We start from the raw sequence: 21,496 nt of genomic DNA on the forward strand, positions 1-21,496 counted from the left end.
AATCTCAGATAAAATGCTTCAAAAATACTAATAATAAAAAGAAGAGCATGAATCAATTTCAAAGGGATTACAGATCAAGGACATGTGGTTTGTAATGGGCAATGACAGGCCTACAGTTTGGAGTGAAGCACTGGCTCCTGAAACTCCTAGAAATGTAATAATGACTCCAAGAAACTTTTTGTTTTTTTTGAGACAGCATTTTGCTCTGTTGCCTACTCTAGAAAGCAGTGGACAGCTCACTTTAACCTTGAATTCCTGGCCTCAAGCGATCCTCCTATCTCAACCTCTTGAATAGCTGGGACTACAGGGATGCAACCACCATGCCTGGCTAATTTTTATTTATTTTTTTGTTGAGATGGGGTCTTGCTATGTTGCCTAGGCTAGTAGAAACTTCTTATAAGGATGTGGACAGTACTTCTTCAAAACATAACAGATTTCTCCAATGAATGCATTTCATTGACCATATTATCTTTTGCCTTCAGAGCAAACAAAAACTTCTCTTTGTGCTTTCTATGCTGATTTAAAAAAAAAGGTTTAATGCTTACCTGAATCAAAGTGATCTTTCTCCAGGATATCCAGAGGTTCTGTTAAGTCAATAGACTTACTGATTTCTCCCTTAGGAGAGTCTTTTCCAAGATCTCCTTCACCTTCATCAGTAGTCCATAGTTCTCTAGTAAATTTATCATGATCAGGTTGTCTTCTGAAATCATCATAGTCTTTCTTTAGGCGGCTCCTGAAATAAAATGCCCAACATAACAAATAATACATATGTATTAAATTCTTGAAATCCAAACTAACTTTTAACATTTTAAACTACATATGGAAATATTTTTTATTAAGTCATTAGAAATTATGCTTTAATCTTAAAGTGTGACTAAAATGCTTAGTTCAGTCTTGCCAATGCTCAGGAAGACAGAACCTATGGTACAGGCGTAAGAAACTTGAAACTTAAAAAATTATATGTATCTGGCCAGGCATGGTGGCTCATGCCTGTAATCCCACCACTTTGGGAGGCCAAGGTAGGCGGATCTCTTGAGCCCAGGAATTGAGACCAGCCTGGCCAACATGGTGAAGCCCTGTCTCTACTAAAAATACAAAAATTAGCTGGGCGTGGTGGTAGGCACCTGTAATCCCAGCTATTCGGGAGGCTGAGGGACGAGAACTGCTTGAACCCGGGAGGTGGAGGTTGCAGTTAGCGAAGATCATGCCACTGCACTCCAGCCTGGGTGACACAGCGAGACTCCATCTCAAAAAAAAAAAAAAAAAAAAATACACACACACACACCCCTGCAAATTTCAGAATACAGATTTGAACATACCATCTGATCATCTTTTCTTTTTCTTTTTTTTTTTATTTGAGACAGAGTCTCGCTCTGCTGCCCAGGCTGGAGTGCAGTGGCTCAATCTCGGCTCACTGCAAGCTCCGCCTCCTGGGTTCATGCCATTCTCCTGTCTCAGCCTCCAGAGTACCTGGGACTACAGGCGCCCACCACCACGCCCAGCTAATTTTTTGTATTTTTAATAGAGACAGGGTTTCACCACATTAGCCAGATGGTCTCGATCTCCTGACCTCGTGATCCACCTGCCTCGGCCTCCCAAATTGCTGGTATTACAGGCGTGAGCCACGGTGTCTGGCCTGATCATCTTTATAAAGATTGCTGTTAGATCAATTAAATGAGACAACAATAATTTTTTTTCTAGCTGCACTGACAGATTAGACAGTCTTAAAATTACTGACTATAACACATCTTAAAAGGTCATTTAAAAAAGTTTAAGCCAGAAATTCTAAGCACCAGTATCTATTTTTGCGACTATTATACAGAGAGTAACAAATCTATCACTTAATCCTGGGAGTAATCGTATCTAAACCCTTCAGTCTTAATAGAAATATTTTTTTAAATTAAGCCTAGGAAAACAAAGCTGAAAAGTAATCTTTCACAGAGATCCTTTTCATATAAAAACATAATAGCTTTATTTCTGAGAAACTAGAGATGGAAACATCTAGTATTTTAGAGATCCTTTATTATTCCTTTTGTTTTCAATGAAGTTTTCTACCCTATCCTCAACTTTCACCCTTAGTGTTGTTTATTCAAAAAAGAAATATGAACATACGTTCTCTATTTCCTCCCTCCCTCCCTCCCGCCCTCCCTTCCTCCCTTCCTTCCTTGACAGAGTCTTACTTTGTCACCCAGGCTGGAGTGCAGTGGCACGATCTCAGCTCACTGCAACCTCTGCCTCCCGGGTTCAAGCAGTTCTCCTGCCTCAGCCTCCCGAGTAGCTGGGATTACAGACACGCACCACCACACCCGGCTAATTTTTGTATTTTCAGTAGAGACAGGGTTTCACCATGTTGGCCAATCTGGTCTCAAACTCCTGACTTTGTGATCTGCCCACTTTGGCCTCCTAAAGTGCTGGGATTACAGGCATAAGCCACCACGCCTGGTCATGTTCCCCAATTTATTTTTACTACACATTCTTATTTGTGCACATTAGATCTTAAGTCCCACCTCTGTTACTTACTAGTTGTAAGACTTTCAATTTTAATTTAGTTTTTTGAGATAGGGTCTCACTTTATCGCCAGACTGGAGTACAAGTGGCACAATCTTGGCTCACTGTAACCTCCACCTCCCAGGATCAAGAAATGCACCCACCTCAGCCTTCTGAGTAGCTGGGACCACAAGCATGCACCACCACACCTGGCTAATGTTTGTATTTTTTATACATACGCAGTTTCACCATATTGCCCAGGCTTTAATTTTTTTTTTTTTTTTTTTTTTTGAGACAGAGTCTTGCTCTGTTGCCCAGGCTGGAGTGCAGTGAAGCGATCTTGGCTCACTGCAAGCTCCGCCTCCTGGGTTCACACCATTTTCCTGCTTCAGCCTCCCGAGTAGCTGGGACTACAGGCGCCTGCCACCACGCCTAGCTAATTTTTTGTGTTTTTAGTAGAGATGGGGTTTCACCATGTTACCCAGGATGGGCTCCTCTCCTGACCTCGTGATCCACCCACCTCAGCCTCCCAAAGTGGTTTTTAATTTTTAAAACATTAAAATTCCTTAATTTTCTAAGCATCAGTTTACTTATTACAAATGAGAATAGTAACAGTACTTACCTCTCAGTATGTGTGGCACATAAATATTCAACAGATGTTAGTTAAAAATTGCTTTCAATTTATTTATGTTTTAAATTATTGTTAAGGGTTTTACGGAAGCACATGAGGGCTGTGAAAGGTATTAGAATGGGTTACTAAATGATAATCACAAAATGAATTTCCCTTTCAATCTATAAAATTGGAATGAAAAAATATCTATGTGGAGATAGTATAAAGTTCTCCTCCCTTCTCACTCTCAGTAACCTTCTTGGTCTCAGTTAATGGCTTTACTTCTTATTTCAAGAAAAATGGAGGCAATCAGAAGAGAACTTTCACATGCTCACACCTCATCTGCAACTCACCTTAATGTATATTCCTATTCTCCATCTCCCTACCTAAGCTAACACCTCCATTTAAATGCATCCTCTTACCTAATCAAGGATCACACTCTACTAAATGTCCCTTCCTTTACCTGAATCCATTTTTTGTCTACTAGATCATTTCCATCAGTACACAAACATGTTACTCTATAACATCAACAACAACGACAAAACACATTCTCTTAACCTCTTTTCCTTCCAGATACTGCTCCATTTCCCTATTCCACCTTATAGCAAAACTCCATGAAAGAAGACTCTTCCATTTCTTTCCCCTAATTCTCCTAAATAGACTTCTAGGACTTTTATCCACTTTTCTACTACCACAGCTTACCAAGGTCATTAATATGATCCTCATGTTGCCAAATTAAATAATAAATTCTTATTTCTCATTTCCTCAACCCATCATGAGCAGTCCTCCTTTATGAAACATTTCCTTACCTGGTTTCCAAAACACTTCTCTTCCTTGACTATCTTCCTATTTTACTGAGCACTCCTTCAAAGTCTCTTCTGCTGAGTCCTACTCGTCTTGGCCACTTCTACATGCTGGAAGATCTAGTACTCGCTTTTGTTTTCTTCTCTATCTATGCTCATATACTAGGTGATTTCTACCAGCCTTATGTCTTTAAATACAATCAAGATGCTAACAGCTGCCAAATTTTTACCTCCAGACTCTCTTGAACTCAGACTCCTATACCAAACTGCCTATTCAATAATACCAATTAGATGTCTAAAGAGCATATCAAAGTTAACATGTTCAAATCCAAACTCTTCAATCCCCTCTACCTCTCAAATTCGCTACTCCTTGAGTTTCCCCTATCTCAGTTAATGGCAATTCCATTATTCCAGTTGTTTAGACCAAAAATAGTGGGTACCATTTTTTTCACTCCTCACTTTCTCTCATATCCGATATATCCAATCCTTAAGCAAATTCTACCAATCCTACTTTCAAGATATATCCAGAATCCAGCCACTCTTTGGTATCTGCACTGCTACTATCCTGGTCCAAGCCTCTACCATTTTTCTCCTGGATTACTGCTATAGTATACTGGTTTCCCTGCTTTCATCTTTGTACCATTATATTTACCTCAACCCAACAGTTAAGAGTGATCGCTTTAAAACATAAATCAGATCATATCCCTTCCCTGCTTAAAACACTTCAATGACTTCTCATCTCACTTAGTGTAAAAACTCAAATTCTTAAATATCTACATGATCCGGCTTCCTTCCTCCTTACCTCTCTGACTCTTGCCTGTTACCACATTTCTCTTCACTTGCTCGGCTTTGGTTACACTTGCCTCTTTGCATCTCCACTAAACGCCAAACATGCTATCAACTCTAGGGTTTTAGTACCTTTTATTCCCTCTGCTTTCCCCTCAGAAATCCACACAGCTCCCTTCCTCATTTCTTTAAGGTCTCTGTTCAAACACCAACTCACCAGGGAAGCTTTCCCTGACACCTGATTAAAGAGTAACCTTCATCCCGCCCAAATCGGCCATTTCTTAACCCCCTTAGCTTGCTTTATTTTTCTTCACAGTACTTCTTTTGCCACCTGACATTTGAGTGTGTTTTTTTCCATGAGAATGTAAGTCACAGAGTAGCGGCTTTGTTCAGTCAACAGTATTTTCTCAGGGCTTAGAAAATGCCTTGCACACAGTGGGCAGTCAAAAATATCTGCCAATTTACAAATGACTGGAAAACTACTAAATGATTCCAGGACATCATCCAAAGATCATAAATTAAGGACCATAAAATAAGTAAAACAGATTATAACGTTTGAATTACCTGTTTCTTTGGAAAGCCTTCATTAACTTCGGTTCCCATGGCAGCAATTCATTTAAAAGACGGATCAATGTACTATGTAATTCTTTTACAGCTTGCCTCCGATGATACCATTTTCCCTAAAAACAATGTTTAAAGTAAATCCCTTAGATTTATTCTAAAAGTAAATGTCAAAACTTATTTTCTGAGTAAAATACAAAAACACCAATACTCCATAAAACATATGTCTTCTTCAGAAGCTTGAAGAAAGGGGGAAAATATCAATATATGTAACAATTCTCACTTCTACCACAGAAATCTGAAACCTGTTTCATCCAACTGGAAGATAAAAATTTTAAAAATGTTTTAAAATTGCATCAACTGTAAATGTTTTAATAAGTCATTTGTTAAATATATGTAAAAATACAAACATTTATATAAATTCATTAAATAAGTATGACATGGGTCATTTCAGTAAAGTTATTGTAATTTTCCCAAAGAGTGGGGAAAAGGGAGAGAAAAGGTACGTCTGTTATCAGGTCCAAAAGCAGTCTTTTTAACAAACTTCCTAGGAAATTTTACAATTATTTTATTTTACAATGTTTCTAGCCCAGAAAAGCAACCAGTTACTGTTTTCAATACTCTAATGCTATAGTAAGAGTTAATAATTACTGATGTCCTCTCAATCTGCTAAGTATTAACCTAGGTATTTCACATCTACATATCTAGAGAGAGCTCTAGCATTTACAAAAAGCCTTCTGAGATATGTGCAGTGTTATGTTCACTTTACAAATGATGAAAATAAGGCTCACAGAGATTAAATGACTTAAGGTCCTATAACTTAAACCCATATCTGCCTGATTCTGAAGTCCAAGCTCTTAGAATCACATCACTACGTCTTAAAAAGTACATCACATAAATTCAATCTGACACAGGCTATAAAAACCTCTAGAAGATACACCTCACCTGTATATGTAAAATTATTTGAATAACATAGGAACAATAAATTTATAGCTGCTAAGCCACAGTATATACCTGTTATTACCATCATCTACTGTTACATAATCATGTTGGGTTTTTTTTTGAAATGACTTTGAGATATAATTCACACATCATACAATCCACGTTTTCTTTCTAACAAAAGATACATAATTATATACATTATGGGTCACATTTAACATGCATGAACTTAGATTCTGTCCTATAGCAACTGTTGAGTCCATTTGCATATAAGTAGAACACTAAGGCAGAAAAATTACCACTATCTAGAGCAAAAAGTATTACAAACATGTGCATAAATTTCCCAATATACATAAGGTTATACATATACATATATATATGACCTTCAAATTTCAGTCATGAAAATTTTAGTCATATATAAACCTGTGTGATGAACAGTATAGTTTTACAAAAAATATTCTGTGCTTTAAACCAGCAGAATGTTTATGCACATAAACAGGTAAATTTCTACCTCTGAGGTTTTTATATCTTAGAAAAGGAATTGCTTACTAGAAGAGTAGGAAGATACGAGATTATATACGTGCATATGCACATAATGAATATGGAACCTAGGCTCATGACTAATTCTTGTTTCTTAATGGTATGATGAATCACAGTATTAAGAAAAAAAATTCAAGAAAAGTAATTTTTATTTCAAATATTAATTTAGATAGGCCTCTTGTTCAATGTGTTCTAAAGTACACAAAGGACCCAACTTAAAAATGAGCTACACCTTACAAGTTTATTTTTCTCAAAGAGACGTTATAAAAGTACTTATTTTAAGCCATGAAAACAGAACTATTAAACTGGTACACAATAAAATCGAACAAAAAATAACTTTCACTTAGAAAAAGTGAACTTAAAATAGAAAATAGGTAACTTTTCCCTTTAATAAGGCATGTACACCTTGAAAGTTTTTCTCAAAGAAATGTTATAATATAGTAAAAAGTGCTTATTCTAAGCCATGAACACAAAACTATTACATGATACGTTATAAAATTGAACAGGAAGTAACTTTCATCTAGAAAAAGTGAACTTAAAATTGAAATTAGGTAGACTTGTAACCAACATTCTTGCACTTCTCAACTATTTGGCTTCAAAAAGTGAAATGGTGAGAGTGGAAGTAAATCTTCCCTAAGTTAAAGAGAGAAGAAGAGGAAAGGTATGATGGTAGGGAGACTATACTCTTTGTGGCAGAATTAACTGGAAAACTGTTCAAAGGCTAGCGAACACCAGGCATGCTGAATTCCTCAGCGGGAGTTACAGGAGAAAAACGACAGTTGTAGAATTACTCTGGGTAGTATGACTGCTGCCTGGATTAGCATGTGGTAGTGCGGTGGGGGATGCAGAAGGACTAGCAGTATCGTGGCACAGAAGAACTTACTTAGGTCTAGGTAGATGAGGCACAGGATGGGGAGACTGTGTAGCTGGGGTGTTGTTATTTCAAGATATTTGTCAACTGTATTTCTGTCTCTGTTGAATTATTAATATTAATTTTTGTAGAAAAAAGTTTTTAAATGATTAGAAAGTTTTTATCTTTTAATTTTATTTTTATTACTAATCTTAGAAATTTAATCCAAAACGGATAAATATACTACTGAACTAGAAGACTGTATATAAGGAAGGAAGCTTAAATATTATGATCAGAGAACAGACTTCTTTCATACAACTCTGTCTCACCCAGTAATCTGTTTTGAAATGTCTGTTATCTTTTAACGTTATATGCTTTGTGGCCTTCTTCTCTTTCTTTATATATTTTCAGTCTGGGGTAGTGGTGGTATAATATTTCATTCATAATTTGAAAATGCTTATTGAATCATTCTATATTTGGAAATCAAACCACAAAGTTTATTATTTTCATAACACAAATTATAGGAAAGTAAAGATTGATAAAATGCTTTGTCTAGCAGATACATATGAAAATAATGACCACAACAAAGGGCTCCCCTATACCCTGCCATGGAGAATGTGAGTCAAGTTTTTATGTTGCTCGAATGCATGCAGAGGTTTAAAAAAGTTGAAAATTAACTGTTCTGAGATTGGTATTGGAGCTAAGGTGTTTTAATTACTGAGAGTAAAAGGGAAACTCACATTGCCTGTTTCATGTATCATCTTCTTTGGTCAAAACATGGTGCTTACAACCCCAATCAAATTAAAATGACACTGTCCCTTTCTACTTAGTAGTGGTCTCAGAGTTTCATGGTATACAATGAAATTAACATGAAGAGAAGAAAAGTTATATAAAAGAAATTAGAGATGATAATCTGCCTTATCTTGGGTCTAATATAAAAATCTATTTAAAAATCAAACAAATATTTACTGAACGTTAAATCAGGTAATTAACTAAAACCTACTAATAGCTTTTCTGATTGATCAACTTTATTCATATACACGGACAAGGGAAAAACAAAGAACAATGATCATGTTTCATCTAGGATGAAATTATTAAAGTTGAAAGGAAATTCAAAGGGCATTTATTTTCTAGAAGAAAATGGTCTAAAGTTATACAGTGAAGTACAGTTGACCCTCTGTATCCAACCACAGATACAAAATATTTGGAAGAAAAAAAATAATGAATGGTTGTGTCTACACTAAACACATACAGACTTTTCTTTCTTGTCATTATTCCCTAGACAATATAGTATATCAACTATCTAAATCACATTTACATTGTAGTAGATATTGTAAGTAATACAGAGATGATTTAAAGTCTACAGGAGGATGTGTGTAGGTTATACATAAAGACTACACCATTTTATATAAGGCACTCAAACATACAGGGATTTTGGTATGAAGGTGGGGTCCTGGAACCAATCTCCCAAGGATACTGAGACACAACTGTATTTGCAGATAAAAACAGCCATTAGACTAGAATTCTACACTCTAAATACTAGCATCTAATCTCCTTCCACTATACAATGCTGTATCTCTTGGACCCCACAAAGACAATTCCTAAAGCAGAAATAGATTATATTGTGTAAGTACCTATATTTACATGTAGGTATCTCTGTATTGTAAGAATTAAAATCTCTAAAACTTATTTTAACTTTTATAATTACAATAATAATTAAAATTATAATGACCTAAAATTAAGAGTGAATTAAAAGCAAAACAGCAAGTTCTTCTATCTTCAAACACAAAGAGAGAATATGGATGTAATAAAAATCAGAAAGGCTCTTAAGACTTTCTCTATACTGATTAATACAGAAACAAAGATAAAAATGGCAGATAATTTAGTAAAAGATCATTTGTGGAGTAGTGCTATGACTTTCTCTAATAAAAATATATTTAATAAGCTTTATACATCTAATTTTAGTTCTGACTTTCCTTTATAAACAAGTATGTGAATACAGGGATAAGTTAACTGTTTCCATGTTAGAATTTTCACTGTTTTCATAGTCAAAAAATACTAACAGAATCTCAATGCATTATATGAATTTAATAATTCAAATATTTACTGAAGGTCACTTTATAAAGTGGCAAGTAGTATTTTTCTTTTATGAATCAACAAAAGTATGAATTTCAAGTGTACATTATGGAACCAAAGGCATACAATATAATTTAAATTTGAAGCTTACCTTTCATGCTTTCTCATCCAATGTCCACTGCAGCTGCAGATTGCCAGCTCCCTTTCCATGAGATGGCCCAACTACCAAACACTGGAGGTTTTATAACCCCACAGGGATTGCTACAAAGAAACTGGTCTATGGTCACAAGGTAAGTCCTTCATTATATTATGCAGTTTTATAAGTTTTTGAGTGTAACCGATTAATAAGGAATCATAAAGGAAAATAAAAAGTAACTTACAAAACTACACAATACTGTAAAAAGAAAAGTTGCATCTCTATGTACGTGAAATGAGTGGGGAGGGAAACTTACCTCACAACTAAAGAACAACTCCATTCTGCTACAGTAATCTGGGATGGGTATAACAGCACCAGCATAACACTGGCTGGGGTGTGGCAAGGAGAGGGAGTTGGCAATCTACTGATGCTGGGGACATTGGATACCTAAAAAGGAAGAAAAAGAGGGACATAAATAAATTCTAGATTAAATGTCTCATTACCACAAATATATTTTGCACACCTTAATTTAGATGCTTTGTACATTAAACTTAGGTGAAAGTCACTTGTTTATACAAGTCATACAGTTACTTACAAAGATTTTTCTTATATCTAAACAAAACAGGTATCAGCCATCATATGAAGAAAACATGAAAACCATATAAAAATATACAAAGAATGCTTTTTTAAATGGAGATGGTATAACTGTGGAGATAACATTTTTATTAAAAAGAACAGTACAAAACATGACTTACACAACAAAAGTATGAATGCTATTTTCCTATGTGCTTTTATTTACAAATATGTTGTTAGATCACAGACACATGAGGCACAAAACATTTTTTGTTACAAGTTTAATTCTTGTCACAGACATAAATTCTGTGGTAGAGAAGGTATTAAATATCAATATCTTATGCTTTCCTTTTTTTTTTTTTTTTTGGAGACATGGTCTTGCTCTGTCGCCCAGGATGGAGTGCAGAGGTGCGATGTCGGCTCATGGCAACCTCCACCTCCTGGGTTCAAGCAATTCTCCTGCCTCAGTCTCCCTAGTAGCTGGGATTACAGATGCCTGCCACCACACCCAATTAATTTTAAATTTTTGTATTTTTTTTTCAGTAGAGATGAGGTTTCAGCATATTGACCAGGCTGGTCTTGACCTCCTGACCTCAAGTGATCCACCTGCCTTGGCCTCCTGAAGTAGTGGGATTACAGGCACGAGCCACTGCGCCCTGCCATATTATATTTTTCAATTAAAACGCAAATACCTTTTAGAAAAGCTAAATGGATTCCTATAAAAAGAAGTCTTATTTAAGGGTCTCGTGCTCTACTGACTGAGTTAGCTGGGCACTTAAAGATGTCTCATTTAAAATCACTAACTATATCCAAAGGTATAATCTAAACTCACATGTATAAAAACAGCATATATATAATAAACTGTAACTAAGTATTTTAATAAAGGAATTATTTGACATTCTCCTTCGTCTAAGTACTATTAAATGAAAAGGTAATACTATATTCAATAAGTATTCACTTATTTTTCTTACTGCTTACCTACAGAAACTACCACCATATTAACATATTCCTGCATATTCAGTTTTGGGAGTAAAACATCATGTTAATCATGTTGGTGCACAGTACCTGAAAAAGTGCTATTTTGATAGTATAATCCATATAAATATGAAAAAAGTTAAAAAGTATTTTAACACTGACAGAAGCTCTAACATGAACTATTACATATGCTACTATTTTCTCTTGATAGTTTTACCAATTTTTACTTAGGACTAGGAGAAAAGGAACGTGTTTGTACTTTAAAGGCATCCCACACTGAATACATTGAATAGTATATCCAACATTTCCATTATATTTCTAAATTAGCATTTAAATAGAAAGCATGAAGGCAAACTACGACAATAACAATAATGATAACATTGCAAGTTTCTCTGTCTTCTGGCTTTGTAGAGGGGGAAAAACTGGGTGACAGGTCACATTCCTGGTAAGGTAGTTCACTATCACTGGGGAAGAAAATCTAACAACATACATTTAAGAGATAACGTGCTACCATTTTCATTTATAAAGAAGAACGAACTGTGGACTAGAAATTAACCACTGGTTGAGTATCTGAATTTGACTGTTTCCAATAAATTGATGTTAGCCAACAAATTGATGAAATTTTAGCGGATCTATATATGCTATCAGAAAGATGGGTTCTCAAACAATTCACAGCACAATCTAAACCACAAAGTAATGGTATGTTTATTTGGCATAAGAGGGGCATAAAAAGTTCCACATAAGTGACATTAAGACGGGAAATATTTGAAAAGCAGGGACAGCATCCTACTTACTTTTAATTTTTCGTATTCTCTCACAACGCCTAACACAGAAAAGGCCCACAGTAAGTGTTCCATTACATAAGCACATTTCTCAAGTAACTGAGGTTTCTTCCTTAGATACAAAAGATTATTTAAAAATTGATTAAAATGTTCCTAAAATATGTCTTTCAGATTTTCTGACAATATGAATATAATCTAACTCTGGATGACTTCGGTCATCATTACGAACAAGTTATTTTGTTAGTTTTAAGCTCCTAAGACCTGCTTTTATGCTTTTTTTTCAATTGTCTTTTTAAAAATTATTCATTAGCCAGGCATGGTGGCTCATGCCTATAGTCCCAGCATTTTGGGAGGCTGAGGCAGGTAAATCACTTAAGCCCAAGAGTTTAAGACTAGTCTGAGAAACACGGCAAAACCCTGTCTCTATAAAATATAGAAAGATTAGCTGGCCCTGATAGCGTGCACCTGTAGTCCCAGCTTCTGGGGAGGCTGAGGTGGGAGGACTGCTTGAGCCTCAGAGGTGGAGGTTGAAGTGAGCCAAAAATCACACTACTGCACTCTTGCCTGGGTGACAGAGTGAGACCCTGTCTCAAAAATAAATACATAAATAATTTATCAGTGTTTCATGCTGTCAGCAAATCTGCCTTAAACATCTCTTGTTCTAATTAAAAGCAGCTGCTACTATTTGTTAGAATTACATCTTAAAGAACTGGTTTCCCATAAGGTCTTTCTATTTTAAAGTGGTGGAACATCCACACGTGTACTCTGTGCTCTCTATTTAGGCTCCTTTGTGCTCTCTGCTGGATTCTGGGTTAATTTTCCTTCAATATATAATGTATAATTTTTTTCTTTTTCTACAGAGTCTAGTAAGATGCTAGGAAAGTTTTATTAATGTTCAGTCTATTCAGTCTTGACATAATTTCCCAGCTCACAAAAGACACTGAATTAAAGTCTTTCCAAAGATTTTTATATCTTCTATAATACAAAAACTCAGAATGATGTAAATTTTTTTTTTTACCTTAACCTCCATAGATTTAAATTCAATTTTCCAGAACTGTGGAAGGTAGTAAAGAAATTGTTAAACAGAAGACAATACAAATTTATTGGGACTTTGAAAAATGTTTGACATTTACAGTGTCACTTATATATGAATAAGGGTATGTGATACGTGATTCAAAAAGGTTTAGGTGGCCGGGCGTGGTGGCTCAAGCCTGTAATCCCAGCACTTTGGGAGGCCGAGATGGGCGGATCACGAGGTCAGGAGATTGAGACCAATCGTCTCTACTAAGAAAATACAAAAAACTAGCCGGGCGTGGTGGTGGGCGCCTGTAGTCCCAGCTACTCAGGAGGCTGAGGCAGGAGAATGGCGTGAACCTGGGAGGCGGAGCTTGCAGTAAGTGGAGATCGCGCCACTGCACTCCAGCCTGGGCAACAGAGCGAGACTCCGTCTCAAAAAAAAAAAAAAAAAATGGTTTAGGCTGGGTGTGGTGGCAATCATGCTTGTAATCCCAGCACTTTGGGAGGGTGAGGTGGGTGGATCACAAGGTCAGGAATTCGAGACCAGCCTGGCCAAGATAGTGAACCCCGTCTCTATTAAAAATACAAAAATCAGCTGAGTGTGGTGGTGTGTGCCTATAGTTCCAGCTGCTCAGGAGGCTGAGGCAGGAGAATCACTTCAACCCGGGAGGCGCAGGTTGCAGTGAGCCGAGATCACACCACTGCACTCTACCCTGGGCGATAGAGCAAGACTCTGTCTCAAAAAAACAGGGTTTAAAGCAAATTACAAAAGACACACTAGCCTGTAATCCTAGCACTTTGGGAGGCCGAGGCAGGTGGATCACCTGAGGTCAGGAGTTTGAGACCAGTCTGGCCACCATGGTGAAACCCTGTCTCTATTAAAAATACAAAAATTAGCTGGGCATGGTGGCACATGCCTGTAATCCCAGCTACTCGGGAGACTGAGGCAGGAGAATCGCTTGAACCTGGGAGGCAGAGGTTGCAGTGAGCTGAGATCATGCCACTGCACTCCAGCCTAGGCGAAAGAACAAGACTCTGTTTCAAAAAAAAAAAAAAAAGTAAAAAGAAACACTAGAAAGCTCTTGACTACAGAAGCATTTGTACCTAGGGCAACTCCTTTGAAACTCAACTCTGTGCTGGGATATATGGAATATACAGCATTAATTAACTGCCTGATGTAAAAAACAATGTACAATCTTTTTTCCCTTTAATGGGAACTTTGGAAGAGAGAGGTTTTCAAACATTGTTTTCATGCAAGTTTCCCTGATGAGATTCAAACTATCAAGCCAAACTGCAGTTAAGTAGTAACAGTGAGCACTGTAAACAAAGGTTAAAATCTAGTTCTTAGTTGTGTCGAGTAGGATATGAATGAAGATCATGCATTTTCAAATAATTCAGTGACTACAGTCAACAGAAACTTTGTTTGCCTGACCAGTCATATATGTCTGGTTCACATTTCCTATCATCTAGGTCCCCTTTTTCATTATTATTCTGAACATGTCAGTTAACATTTGATTCTTCATAAAATTCATGTTATTTGCCCTTTTACCCTACTCCCAAACAACATATTAATACAAACACGTAATTAAGGGAAGTGAGCAAATGTCTATGGTGTCTGGTGACTTATGAATAAACACAGCTTGAAAATAAAAGATTAAATCTTTTATAAAAGGACAGGGGCTAGCCCAACCAACCCTAACTAAAAATAAAAATTTTAGCACTTTGGGAGGCTAAGGCAGGAGGACCGATTGAGCCCAGGAATTTGAGACCAGCCTAGGCAACACAGCAAAACCTTATCTCTACCAAAATATACAAAAATTAGCCAGGTGTGGTGGTTTGAGCCTCTAGTCCCAGCTTCTCTTGAGGCTGAGGTGGGAGGATCACTTGAGCCCAAAAGGTCAAGGATGCAGTGAGCTATGATTGTGCCATTGCACTCCAGCCTGGGTGACAGAGCAAGGAGCCCCTACCTTAAAAATAATAATAATAAATAAATATTTTAATCCACAGGTTGAGGATAAAATCTTAAACTCTGGAAGTGAATTCCTTGATGATAGAACTTAGTTTTAATCTCTGGATTCCTACCAAGTTCCTGGTACTATACATAGCACATAGAAGACATTCAGAAAATAGTTACCTAATAAATAAGGATAGAATCTGTAACTAAGCAGGTAAAAAGCACATTTTATCTGTTGTGCAACATTTCCAAAAGGTCATTTTAATTTTTAAAAGATTTAGTATAACTATTTAAAGGAAAATTGATTTTCTCCCACAGCTGAGATAGTTTTCAGTTTTGTTAACCATTAACAAGTTTACCAGAAGATCTAGAATAAAAAACATATTTTACACATGATTTGACTATTAAAACCTTAAATAAAACTAATGTTAAGAATAACTTAGAGATTATTACAACTATACTTACAACCAAAGCCATGAAGTAAAGTAATTAGGGCTTACTGAGGACTCTGAATGTACTTAAAGCTCCTTACACTGTATTCTATACAGCTGGCTATAAAATAATATTAAAAATATTGACTTGAAACCTCACTGAGAAAATGGGACATGAAATGGAGAGAAGAGGGAAAATTCCATTATCCTTCAATATAATAGAATAAAATTTCTTTTTTACAGGTGTTAGAAAATAAGATTAATGCACAACAATTTCTTTGCCTTGTATCAGTATGCATATAGTGAAAGCTGTTATTAATGTTATAAAACCACTTATTAAACCTAGTTTTAAGTGGTTTTATAACATAACACACTACCATTACATGTGTAGTAAGTGGTTTTATAACATTAAGTGGTTTTATAACATTATATGTAGTTTTATAACACTGTTATTTTATAACATTATTTGTCAATATTTTTCCATTTACTTATGTTATCATTCCTTATATTTTCAGTTAAGAACATATCATATATTTCTAAAACTGAATAAAGAAAATACATATATAACCATGTTGTTTTTAACTAAGGGAAGCCAAGGTCAAGAATCTTTATTAATCATCGATGGAATTATGAAGGGTAAAGGTTAACACAGACATTCATAAGTTCCATCAAGGACAAGACTTAATTAGAAGTATATTATGTAATAGAATACTCTCTAAGATGAGATCTGGTATTATGATTTCACTGATTTCTACCTAACTTTCAAAACATCAACTTAGTAAGCTGGCAGCAGTGGACAGAATGAAATAAGGCCCTTAGCAAATACAGGCTTTTATCAGGGTTTTACAACCTCAGCACAACTGACATTTGGCACAAGACAGTTCTGTGTTGTGGAGGAATGTCTGTGCATTGTAGGATCATTACAGTGTAGGATGTTCAGCAGCATCATTGGCCTCTATCCATTAAATGCCAGTGCCACTTCTTCAACTATGACAATCAATGTCTCCTAGGGAAGGGGAGCAAAATCATTCCTGATTGATAACCACTGGCTTATACAGAACTCTGTGACCAAAAAACTGGGGGGGAGGTTAGCATCTCTGATCTAAGCTTCTGACTTCCCTAATATTCAGTCTAGCTAATGTATACCCTTTGGTTAGGTAAGAGAAGTATTATTATTGTATTCTGAATTTACATTATTTTAAGAACATAATAAAGATTAACTTTATCCATTACTTGAAATTTCTTTATAATTCTTTTTAACATACCTTTTTACATACTGCAATCATTATGTACATATTATTTTGTATGTCTTTTTGTTTTGAGACAGAGTCTTCCTCTGTTGCCCAGGCTGGAGTGCAGTGGTACAATCTCAAGCGCAGTGGTACGATCTTGGCTCATGGAAGCCTCTGCCTCCTGGGTTGAAGCTATTCTCCTGCCTCAGCCTCCCGAGCAGCTGGGATTACAGGCACGCGCCACTACAGCCTGGCTAATTTTTGTACTTTTAGTAGAGATGGGGTTTCACCATGTTAGCTAGGCTGGTCTCGAACTCCTAAACTCGTGATCTGCCCACCTTGGCCTCCCAAAGTGCTGGGATACAGGTGTGAGCCACCGCGCCTGGCCTATTGTGTATGTTCTTAAAACTCAGCATTTCACAAATATTTCCATGTTGTAACAATGATCTACCAATTTTACTAGCTATGTAACAGTGTGTTAATATTGTTTGGTTATCATCTCCCTACTGCTGGACATACAGATTGTTTCCAAATTTCCACTACTAGGGGTGGTCTGCTAAACACACCGTTGCATATATTACTTTTGGCGGTACGGAGAAGAAATGGGGAGAACAAAAGTTAAATTCCAAATAACATCATAGGATCAAAGTGAACAGGCGGTTGTGCTCAATATGTATAGCTTTCCTTACATATTGATTATAAAATTTAGAAATAAACAAAATCTTAGATCCTACTCAACGTTGAGGGGCTTATCTGATAAAAGATGTATTAGAAAAGATGTGGTCTTACATTTAAAATTTACTTATCAATATTTATATAAGACTTTCATTTATCATCACATAACCCAGAAGAGGTTTTTTTCCTTATAAATAAATTTTTATTGCAAAATTTTCACTTTTCCTCATACCCAATCTCTACGAGGGTCCTCCTTAATTGAAAAAGATTGAAACTTCTTTGAAAATCAGAACTATGATACAGAACATAAAGGACATTGAACAAATATGAGGGAAAAGGGGATTATATGAAAAACTTAGAAATACAAGTTTAGTGAAATCTTCCAATTTTTATTATTTAGAAAGCAATACTGTCTATTTCAAATACATAAGATCAGGTAAAGTTATCAATATCTTAGCTTTATCTTTCAGGAAAACTAATAAATTTCCTACACTAAAAAAGGTATTTTTTAAATAATTAAGCAAAGTGCAAATTTTATCTGCTAAAACTACAAAAATAAAAACAAAATGTTCCGATTTCTTCTTTAGATCATGAAAGAATGCTATGATGTAAATAATGATGAGAAATACATTGTTGTATATTTACCTCAACCAGAGGTCTCACTTTTAACAAATCTCTGATAGATAATTAAGTTCAGTACCATAGGATCTAAAGGATGATGACGACTTTTTGGATTAAACCCCTAAATGGAGTGATGGGACCAAGTGAACTGAGTATAAATTTCAGGAAATTAAAGCATTTTTCTCTTCACATTATTAACCATAAACAAAATTAGTTGTTTTGCAAGGATGAGTAAACAATCTAAATTTTAAAACACTAAGTCTTCCAGTACAATGTATAGTTCAATGACAAAACCTCTAAAAGGTTAAAAAGACCTTGTTATGTAAACATAAAGCTGCTCTAAAAAATAAAGTTTATTAATTAAAAAAAAAAACTTTTAAAATGGAATATTCACCTGAGTGAATAAATGGGATCATTCTTCCCTGTTGCTTTTCTACTTTGGTAGGAAAAACTATCTGGAAAGTCCCTGCAGAGAAGCCTCCTGAAGCAGCTAGGTGTTTGTATTATATGAATCCATGTTAAATCCTCTATCACATGCGTAATTTCTATCTTTAGTAATGACATTTATGACAAAGAAATATTTATAACAGAATATATCTTCTTTGTTACTGGAGCCATTATCATAGATATGAATGTTGATAATAAAAGAATTGTTTTGGCCCCAGATACTTAGTTTTGACAGTGATACACTCTTATGAAGATCAGTATTAATACTTCATTTGTCTGACAATAGTGAAGGAAGGCCATAAGACAAGGAATCAGTCAAAAGAGCTGTCACTATTACCAAGTTTACACACTTCATTGTTAATAAAATCCTTCAGGTCCTCACCATGAACTCAATTCTAGTAAGTATGGTTACCTGCTTTCTTAATCCACAATATATCAGCTAGGGCAAGTATATGGACACACACAAGAAATGACAGGTGACAGATAGCCTGGCAATGAAAAAAAGACAGAACAAAAGCAAAAATACAAACAAAATCCTTCAAAATATAGTAACATAAAAGCCTTTTGGTGAATGTTTAATCAGAACTACTAATACCAACAGATTTTTAGAGTAACAATATTGCTATTCATAATAACGACCCTCAAGTCATAAAGAAAAGGTTAAATTATGTTTAGTACAAGGAGTCAGGGAAGTTTTTCCATTAAAATTAAGTTTTAGTATCAAAGGTTTAAGTTTCAGTTATCTAGAAATTCAGTTAAGTGGAACACCTTACTCCCAAATGATGCCAAACTGGTAGTAAACATAAATAACATAACATAACATACATTACATAACATAAACATTCAATAAAGTTAATTCTTAGAACATCTATCACACTCAATATTAGCTTTTGTAAAAAATAAGGAACAACAGATGCAAACTTTTATTGTCTATTTGCTTTATGCTATGTGGCCGTTTCATTGGTTAAGATAATCTGTTTATGTAAACAATCTTTTAAACAGTTTAAATTAAGGAGAAAGAGCTCTTACGTTGGTAATCTCAGTAAGATTATCCCTGCTAAGTATAGTTCCAAGAATTTCTACTTTTTGAAGGGTGGAAAACATATTTTAAAACTAATATGCAAACATCAGGGGGCATGGACAAGTTAAAAGTTTAGAGATACAAATCAATTAAACCCTAGGGTAATCTAAAATTTACTGATTAACATGCCCTCAAGGAATACAATGTCAAATATTTATAGTTTATGTTTTCTTCTTTTTTTTGAGTCAGGCTCTGGCTCTGTGCCCAGGATGGAGTGCAGTGGCATGATCACAGCTCACTGCAGCCTCGACCTCCTGGGCACAAGTGATCCTCCTGTCTCAGCCTCCTGAGAAGCTGTGATTACAGGCATGCACCACCACGCTGAGCTAATTTTTTATTTTTTGTACAGATGGGGGTCTAGCTATGTTGTCCACATTGGTCTCGAGCTCCTGGGCTCAAGAAATCCTCCCACCTCAGCCTCCCAAAGTGCTGAGTTTACAGGCCTGAGCTGCCACGCCTGACTGTGGTTTATGTCTTCTTTTACTCTTCTTCTACACAGTACCAATGGAAATGAGGTGAATGGCTTTACAGAAGCCTCTAGAACGCTTGCAGAAGTCTTTTTCTCCTATAATATATGTCATAAGTATATAATTCAACTATGCATTAAAAAACCCTCTAATTTATAATATGGGAATAAATAAAAGTTATGTTTAACTGTAGCATAAAAAAATTGGCAAATTTATTTAACAGAATTGTTTAGAATGAAATATGGACACCTCCCTAAAAACAACTTCTGCAAAAAACAGTAACACTCTGATATTTTAAAAAGACTATTCCTTTCTATTAGCGAACAGAATTAGTCCTTTCTGAGCATAAAACATAAAAAAAAAAAAAACCCTCTGGCTACAGAGTAAACAACATTTACATAGCATAAATGTCTGAGGAATATATCACAGCAGTAAATTTTAATGAAACACATGGTCTTCCACATCAAGAGACTGCCTATACACCTAAAGTGTATGTGTATAATATAATAATCTAAACAATTTTTAATGAAAATATTTCCAAAATATGCAGTTTTCCACATTCTCAAGTTAATTACTGAATGTTTTCTTGCTAATTGATGACTATCATTATAAGCATTTATTCTCTCTCTTAAATTACCATGATACTCTCAGGGTTATCTATCACACATGAGACTTCTGGAATGCTTACGGCTGTTTCACCCTAGTACTAAGTAACTTCAGAAGGTTGTATTTTTATGGTACTGCAATCTCCTTTCAGAGTGCTACCAACGTGTCTTTCCTAACAACATATAAAATGACTAATACAAATCTGCCGATATCAAACTTGCTGAATCACTAACCATATTTTACACATATTTATATTAACAGGTTCTGAGCATAGATCTAAAAGTGGCTTCATGATATTCCTAAGGTGCAAAACGAAAGGTTCAAAAAAAATGATTTTCTTCAGGTTTAAAGCCTTTCCCATTTATTTATTGGTATGTAATTGTGTTTAAAATCTGTGCATAGCCCAACTATAAATGCTAGTTAAACAGGTGTTACTGATTTAATAAATAGTAGAATTGAGTGTTTTACCAAGTATCGGGTGAATAAATATATGCCCTTAAACTCTAGTCTCTCAAGAACAGTAAAAATATTAGAAAATGAAAGTAAAAATTATAATTTAGAGGATACAGTGAAAGTTAAAAAACTTTCACCAGATAAAGGTTCTTAAAAAAGTCATATTGTTAAGTATGTATCAAAATCATCTGGGGCAGTATTAAACAATTTATATCTGTTTTTATGTTACACTGAATTAAAATTTTATGTTACTAAGCAATAAACTTCCATTTGCATATAACTATTAAGAATATTTGCAAGGCAAACATTAACCAAAAAAGTACCAGTCAGAAAACAACCAGCCAGTATACTGGGAAATATCTAAAACTATACCTGATACAAACCAGGCAAATAA

At 35.3% G+C, this 21,496-nt stretch overlaps 1 protein-coding gene across 1 annotated transcript in view; it reads right to left on the reverse strand.

Moving 5' to 3' along the window:
• The window catches only part of KIAA2026 (KIAA2026 ortholog), a 92,393-nt gene that overhangs the window by 5,096 nt on the left and 65,801 nt on the right, over window positions 1-21,496 (reverse strand). The window contains exons 6-7 of the mRNA XM_011988402.1: window positions 5,251-5,366; window positions 546-733 (exon numbers count right to left, since the gene is read on the reverse strand). Of these exons, the coding sequence (XP_011843792.1) occupies window positions 546-733; window positions 5,251-5,366 (304 nt within the window). The remainder of the gene's footprint in view (window positions 1-545; window positions 734-5,250; window positions 5,367-21,496) is intronic.

This window comes from Mandrillus leucophaeus, unplaced genomic scaffold (genome assembly GCF_000951045.1).
Source record: "Mandrillus leucophaeus isolate KB7577 unplaced genomic scaffold, Mleu.le_1.0 Scaffold329, whole genome shotgun sequence".
NCBI lineage: Eukaryota > Metazoa > Chordata > Mammalia > Primates > Cercopithecidae > Mandrillus > Mandrillus leucophaeus.